Raw genomic sequence first — 8,313 nt, 5'->3', positions numbered from 1 at the left:
ATATCGCTAACATGTCGGCTGCCTGTTACACCGAACTAAGTCGATGAACTTCTGCGCTAAGAATAGGCGGTGCCACGTGCGGTTTGGGCTGAGCCACGTCTGCGCAACCAGCTGACAACCCGGTTTTGGCTGAACTACGTATGCACCCAAATGAACACCATGCATCTAGTGTACACCCAGTGGAATACGACCGGAGGGTGAACAGTAGGGGGAGTTTAGGAAAACCGATATGTTAGACGGTGGTCAATGATTATCAGTTCAGGTGACATCCACAATGCATTCAAAAGGTCATTTCATAGTCCTCACCACACATCTTATGCACACGCATCATTCAGTCATCACTTAGCTGGATCGGTACAACAATGATCATAGGGAGCCACTACTGACACCATTGTATATGTAAAGCTCCGGGACACCCCGAACATTAAGGCAGAGATTTGCTAATACAGACGCCCAGCAGTAAAAAAAACCAATGGTACCCACTTCGAATAGGCTGAGGCGGCATTCCTAGCAAGTCGAACCGAAAATATATCCTCCAGGCATTCTGTATTCACCTGTGATGCGACTTGATTGAGTCCACATGATGATGGTCATTGAAAGTCTCTTCTAGCATAACCGTAGTCCTTATGGACTGAATTGCACAATGTACCAAATTGTTCCGGTTGCATCCGGTCTGTACCTTGATGGCCAAGGAATATTACTTCTGACGCCGTTGCACAAAATCCCAAGCCGACATTCCATCGACGGAGGCGTTGTGCTCTCTGGTGATCGAAGAGACCAAAGCTACCAGCACAAACACGACCGCAGTCGTTGCAGACCCGGACTGTTTGGTCTCCAAGTACAACACCTCCGACGGTATCCTTGCGTTCTTTAAGTTCCAGCTCTCTGGCTCGAGGTAGGCTATCGCTTATTTGACGAACCCGAGTTAGCATCGTTTCTCAGTATCTTGTTTTGTGCTCGATTGACGCTTTTTCGGCCAGGATTCCATTTCTCGGTACTCAGCCGGTTATACAGTCGCTCCTTCAGAAACCTGCCTCCCTCCACACAGAGAACACGTTCCAGCCAGCATAGACGGATATTGTGATCATGATCTCCTTTCGGTCGCAACGCACCCACTTGGCTAGTGTCAGTTCTCCGCATCATGTGAAAGCTAACCAAGTATCGGAGGTTGCGCTAGTAAATGGGCGTTGGTTTATTGCCGTATCAAGAGACAGATCACGTTGTGTGTAGACGTGTAGGTTAATCTCCAGGCTCTGTTTCCTTCGTACCCGTTTCTTGAGTTTGCCATGCAGGCAACACAGGATCTCAGGTCAAGTTAGTAAGCAATAGGCTTCTGATGTAGCAGTATACCCGAACAATACACAGTTCTTCGTAAATCGTAACTGCATGAGTCTGTGTGGTTAACAGACTCTGCACTTTTTGTTTAATCGTAGCATACTGCTAGTTACCACGGAAAAACTTGCCAGCTTGATTCACATCTGCGTTTTAATTTATATTCACCTGTTCTGCTGAAATTTTATATCTGACCGAGGTCCCCGCTCCAGTGCCGGAAAGAAGACTCGCTGGTAAGGAACACAACAGTTTCATTGCAACAAGCGAGCAAAAGTTACAACTGCACCGCGCTATGTAAAGGGCACTTTTCGAGACTGATACAGGCTGTCTGATCGGCGTTTAGTGAACACCCATCAACATCGACCGTACTTCTATGGTATGCCTGAACACTTATCATGGTTGATTGTGCTACTGTCGCGTGCATTAACATTCATCGGCTTTTAGTGAATTGCTTGAGTGATTGACTAGCCTGGATGCTTGCCGCCTTCCCTATTGAGATTTAGGTAGACGTTGCATTTATTGGGTTTAATGTTTTTTCGTGAGTTTACGCAGCTTGGTTGCCATGGCTTTTTAGCGTTTGGTCTTGGCATTGTTTACTCGGAGCCTGATTGTTGCTTCAAGTTCTGTCGAGTGCGGTGGACCGGCTTTAGCCAAACAATTCGTCTTGCTCTCGTATTTTCTGAGTGGATTGTAGGCGTGTGTTGCCATCAATTTCACCATTCGTCTGCCATGTTGTCTTGCTAGGGCCCAACAATGTGGATGGCCTAATGCCGGCCTGTACTCGTTATTGGGTGGCAGCACGTTCCTTCGTAGGCGTCCATTGAGGCTTGTCCGCAGGCCACCTAATGTAACCGCCCTACCGAACAACCAATCGCGGTCGGAAGTCATCCCCGGCCAGCAGCACGCATACTTGCACGCAGCGCACAGGTGCACAAGCGCCCATCCATCGCTACCTCCACCACACTCCACCGCGCTTCATCACGTGCCCTAACAACGCACGGATGATGTCACCTGGGTTGGTGGTGGAACGTTTGTAATCAAACTGCCCCGCTAAGGAAAAAAACCAACGGCCACCTACATTGGTTTATCGATCTTCTGTTCGTAATACACTACCACTTAGGGGATAATGAATGGATTGGAAATATGGTTCATACCGTGCGGTTGACACTTCTGTCAGCCCCTCTTCAGTCTATCGTTTCGTTGTTATGGCTCACCGAACGTACTTGCAACCGCCCACACACGATGTGTCGTCTCGCTACAGCACGTCGCTCGTACCTGACCTGGTGACAAAGCTGCTGATTGGCAGCTTCAGCAGCTGGTAGGTAGATCACGTGCAGCGTCGGAAACTGCTGCATCGGGCGCTCACGCATGACGCGAACGTCCGCAGCAAGAAGGCTGCCGATGATAAATACACCGATTATTTGCCAAAACTCTCTGAAACAAGGTTATTGCTTTTCTTTAGCTAGGACCCAGGATATTGATTTATAGCTGAAAGAGTATGTCAAGCAACTAAAATGCACTGTTTTCAAAAAAATCCTAAACTGAAGTCGTCCCGTTCTTAACATTCTGGGATCGATTATGTACAACGGTTCCGTAGCACTAGTTCGAAAGCTCGATTGAAATCAGACCAACAATGATGCAAGTTAAAAATGTAATTAGGGAGGTGGTGAATGGCTGGCCTGGCCATTAATTAGCCCACTTCAAATTCATTGGTTTATCGTAAAAGAATAAAATAACTCTTACAGTAGAAGCGTGGACAGCGCTAATTTAGAATACACACGTGACCAAATAAGAGTATCCCGAGTGAACTCCGAACAGTCTGACTGGGTAAACGGGTCCATTCTTCAATAGTACCACAACAAATCACGTTGGTCGTGATCCACTTCAAGAAACTAACGAATTTATCCGATCTGAATGTTGTCTGTATTCAGAGAAGCAATTAAGGTGTTCTTACTGATACAAGAATTAATTTGCAATTAAGTTCTTCCTAGAAAGGACTGACTTGCCTCTAAGGAGGCAGTACGACGTGAGCTGTTTGTTTTTACAGATGTGTTTATTCTGCCAAATGACCAGTGCCAAAGAAATCCCGAGTGATACGCGCTCAATTTTTTACAAGTTACATGCCCCAAAATAGATACGTCAGTTAAAGTTAGAATTCATAACCTAAGCCCACACACACTGGACTAAGCACGGTAGATAATTGATGAACGTATGTCCTATATAACTCAGTCCCTTTGGAATCACCAGGTAGCCTTCGAAACGTATGGGTTTTCTTGTCCAAATTCATGTTCGTTGTTGGGTGGAAAGACACTCCTCAGGATACAAAATCGCGGACTGTTTGGGGAGTTGGGATTACCTCTTCAGTGATGAGATCTTCAGAGCGACTCGACGGGGAGCCTAGGAATGATGTGTTTTAAAAGGTTTACTATATTCCACCAACTGAGTCCGTCGAAACACCGAACACGACAGCCTCACTGAAGGAAACCTGTTCGCGTCATTGGACTGAAGGAGCAGACCTAGATAAGGCGGATTTTTTTCGTTGTGAAGATACATTTCAAAGCAAGGTATATTCCTATTCTAATTTTCTCCGTAGACCAGGGTTAGTAAGGTCAATACCAGTTAATTCCAGCATTTTTTTGAAAATACACAATGGAACGGACTAAGAAACGTATATTTTGTCATTGGACAGGCGGTAACTGTGTTTACCCAGACAGGGTTACTGAGGAAAGCACGTCAGGCCAATTTCACTTAAGGCAGGACAGCGGCAGTGGAGAGCCTTATACCCTGCAAAACTATGAGAAAGTTGTATCTGGTTTAGTCTAAACAAGTCCATAATCACGTGATAAGGACGTAATCCAGAATGTGTCCAAATCCAGCCAACTGTCTTACAATCAGTAAATTCAGAGCACTCAATTAAATACGTCCAAGTGAAGTAGAACATAAGGTTGACAGAAACTCGGGGACTGCGCCTACCTGATGAACCCCAAGAAGAGCGAAACCGATCGTGGACTGTCGAAGAATTTTCGCAACCGTAGGAGTGCGTTGCGAATAAGTCTAAGTCTATTATTTGTCGTTTGGTGTCCGAACGCTGAGTAAGTCAGCTGGGATAGACTTATCCTGGTTTCTTCTAGAAGGCAGTCTAACCAAACTTCGCAAGTTCCAGGACTTTGTTTCCGTTGTCTGGAGGCTAACATACTTGACCTCTGAATGGAGAGGGCAATGAGAAAAGAAGATTATATTTCAGCTAACAGAAATGTTCAAATATTTTCTACCACTTTGTTCTGGCCCAAATGTATGGCGGTCGAATCTCCCGGAGATGGGTATTGGTGCACAAATAATTGACTGGTTAGGTACAGCAAACGTCTCACCTGGTTGGTTATTGTGCGTTAGGGTCTTTTGCTGTCATGAAGATCAGAATTTTTGATGGATTGCTTGGCGTAGACAAGAGTGAGTTAAAACTTGTGATATCGCTTCAAATTCACCAGTTTTTGTTGCTGTAAAGTGGTCGGCCGTAAAATTTAGCTTTAACTTTACCCGACTTTTCTGAGTTTCACCAGTATGGTAGAAAGGTATGCAAGTAAAACTACTCTAATCTTCCCGTTCAACTTACTCTGAAAACAAGAAACTTGTGAACAAAACAATCAATTAGAAGAACAAACGAGGCTGTCTACTGAGAAAAGACCCACAGTCATCCTAGATTGAACTGATATTGTGCGAAGCGCTTGTCAAAAGGCGCACAGACGGTCAAACCGTTGGCTATTTTCAAGCTAGCGGAATCTGTTCCGTAATGCAACTGAAAATATGGTTTCGTAACCAGCTACCTTAGATGACATCACTGACGATCGAACGAGAAGCAGGCAATGAGACATCTTAGCAAAGAACAAACTACTGAAAACCGCGATGTCCCTATGGGCGTCTCTTCTGCGGTCGTAATGTGACCGTAAATTAAAAGTAGATTCTGACAATCAGTAATATACTTGTCCCAAGTATATTCGAATCCTACAGAGTGAAAATAAATGATGAATGAATTAACTGAGTTGTTCAAAAGATCAAGCTAAATCGGTCGCTTTTAAGGTGTTGTAAAAGGGTGATGTCAGGAATACGTTATATTTGGTCAAAAACCATTGTCTCACAACCGCGTCTTCTGCCGAAAAGTGAGCGACATCAGTGAGTTCCGAAGTCTTGCTTCGGGGAGCTCTTCCAGCTGTCAACGTGAGACATTGGCTGGTGCCGTTTAACAATCAGGCTGGTAAATGAATCACAATGGTTTTTTTCCGGTAACTTAAGCTGTCTGCGCCTACTTCATTTTCTTCAGCCAATGAAAATTGACCACCGATGTTATGGGAGAAATGGAAGTAATAATATTATTGGTCACTCAGCTGCAACACCCTTTCCTTGCCTAGCCTTTCATGCCGCCCCAGCGAAGCGCGAGGACTAACGTAATGCCAGGCTGTCCAAGCCTAGACAGGTCGAGGTGCCGAGGTTGCGTATGAATCAGGAACCGTAACTACTGAGCTATCCCAATCTCGAAAATGAATGTAGACTGGATATATCTCGTTTCACTTAGCAAATGCACTGCTTTAACCTTCAGATGTCTACCGGACATTCCCGTATTTCTGGCCTGGATAAAAATGAATCATTTGTACGGCTCCTTTATTTGGCTTTCCTAGCTCAGCGAACCCTCGTTTTATCCCCACGGACTCTGCTTTTATTACAGTGCACTGCTACGTTATCCTTAGCCATCACTCTCTAGATATGACACTTGTTGACTGGTAGCTGCTGTCCAGTGGCGGGCCACCTGTTTCCATCGCATTAGCCAGCATACCTGGTAAGCAGTCGAGTTGAGGATGGTACTGTGACGCCATCGCACCTGCCAAATTCCAGCATTTCACTCGGGCTCCCAATCATCCAGTGGGCACGTCTCACGTTCGCCCACCTCTGCACGTGCTTCTGGCGCACAAAAAATGCAGGAGAAATGATTGACGTTTTCGCTGAGTTCCGGGTTTGCAAGTGTGTGACGAGTGAGTTCAGGTCATGAGCTCAACTCTCCTGATATTAGGTAGGGTATCACACCGACGGAACTGAATGGACCGACCAGGACTGTACGGTGGATCCGATCCTCTCACAAATTTCAGATATTAACATTCACATCATTATCTTTTGAACGGCCCTCTACTCGTTCTGACACAATTATTCTGGTGAGTACACACAAAGGAGTGAAAACACCGGACTCGAGTTTCATTCGTACTAGAGCTCATCTGCAGCGCAGCGCCGGGATTTTAAACTGGACATCTGACAAGCTGGGTGAGCCCGTTGGCACTACTCCACCGGCGAATTCCCGGCCCATCTAGATTTTCAATCAAAACGTTATAGTAGCAAGCAGTGCTCTCGGATAGGCATAAGGGGCGAAAACTGCCCAAGCTCGCCAACCATACGATCGATAGATATCGATAGACTTCGTGTGCAGTCCGGATGCGACACCGAACTACCAGGTTCTCCTATGACACCGGTAGATTGAAGTATTCCTTAAAACTACGACATCTAGCGAGGAGCATCAGTCTATTGCAGTCCCAGGAGGACCGCAACATAATTTAGGAGTGAAATTAGACTGTCATTTTAATCTTTCCGAGAAAATTAGGCTACTTTTAGAAGACACGGTAGTGTAGACTGATCCATGAGCAAGCAACTAGGGGGTAGTGATTCGCCCAATCAGTACACCTACTGTTTGTTATATTAATGACTGACTACCTATCAGCTGACCTTACAACGTCGCGACTAACCTAAGAAACAAACCCTTCGAACTCAGGTGGACAGTGTACGTTAGATCTCGAGGCCGTATCTACCTGAGCTCAACCGCCAGGTCAAAACAAGCCCCTGAAACGACACCATGCAAGCAATACACACACAATTGTAAATAACCCATTTGGTTCCAGTAGATGATCGATCACGAAAATAGGCTGGTAATGGCGTTCGGCTGAGGCAAAGTTGAGGCCTATTCACAATTCGTTACTCCTCGGTTTGTTTCGTGAGCGAGCCCGGTGTTATCATCAGTGCGTTGCTGGGGCTATGAGTGTGCACAGTGTGTGGATCTGTCTCACCCCAACTGACCTTGTGAGGGAGCGTCTACAGTCGCAGCCTACAATTAGGATTACACAGTTCACCACACAAATACACCACTGCACCAATGCGTTCAAAACCTGCTCCTATCAACCACAAGTTGACATGTCAGAACGAATAACTGAAGTGCTCAAGTAAAAAGTCAGTATCGTGACGTTTTCTTGAGCGTGTCATTTGGTCTTGTGGGACTATGTTCAATCCATGGACTGGTTCAGACGAGGTGGCCAATTCCTACGTGAATTCTTCCTTTTTTGAGACTATACACGTTATGACTGGCTACACCCAAGGCAAAATGCATAAGGTGACTCCAAATGCGACAACGGAATTAAAAATAATACTTCGCTGTGCACTTACTGTAGCAAAGAGTACTCTTGGTAATCTGTCGTTTTGGTCAGCAGCAAGCTGTTTCCCAACGCAGCATAATGACGAGGATTGGCTTGTTCGCAGTGCATCAGTAGCGGGGAGGGGCACTGACCAGGATTGTGCATGGGTGCTATAACAGCCCAAGTTGCACGCAGAATTCCATTCGATGTGGTAGGCGATTCGGATAGGTGTACTCGATGTTTCTGTCCCATTTGTGCTGCTCATTGAAACAGCTGATAGGGCATTTGATGTGATGACAGTGTGCGCGAGGACTTAAGAACAGGTTGTCGACAGGAATCCGTTCAATTTCCGGATGATCTTTCTTCCCAATTCTCTGAGAAAGTATTCTAGTCGATTAAGTGGCTTTCTGCTCGTGCGTTTAGTTACGGGATACACACCTCATGTCAGAGACGTTAGAATAACGGCTTGGTAATAGGTCCGATACGCTACATGGACAGCCTCGTTTATCAGACACTTTAAAAAAACTGTTATTATAACAAG

The 8,313-nt window shown here is 45.6% G+C and overlaps 1 protein-coding gene across 1 annotated transcript; it reads right to left on the bottom strand.

Annotated features, from left to right (window-relative positions):
- Window positions 1–697: 697 nt before the first annotated feature.
- On the bottom strand, window positions 698–8,024 carry T265_03156 (hypothetical protein; the record flags this gene model as incomplete). The annotated part of the gene is made up of 3 exons (XM_009167569.1): window positions 698–868; window positions 2,556–2,766; window positions 7,804–8,024. 3 exons carry the CDS (start codon window positions 8,022–8,024, stop codon window positions 698–700), a joined length of 603 nt encoding a protein of 200 aa, XP_009165833.1.
- Between the last annotated feature and the right edge of the window lie 289 nt (window positions 8,025–8,313).

This window comes from Opisthorchis viverrini (assembly GCF_000715545.1).
Source record: "Opisthorchis viverrini unplaced genomic scaffold opera_v5_43, whole genome shotgun sequence".
Classification (NCBI taxonomy): domain Eukaryota; kingdom Metazoa; phylum Platyhelminthes; class Trematoda; order Opisthorchiida; family Opisthorchiidae; genus Opisthorchis; species Opisthorchis viverrini.
This window is presented reverse-complemented; position numbering and strand designations above follow the sequence as displayed.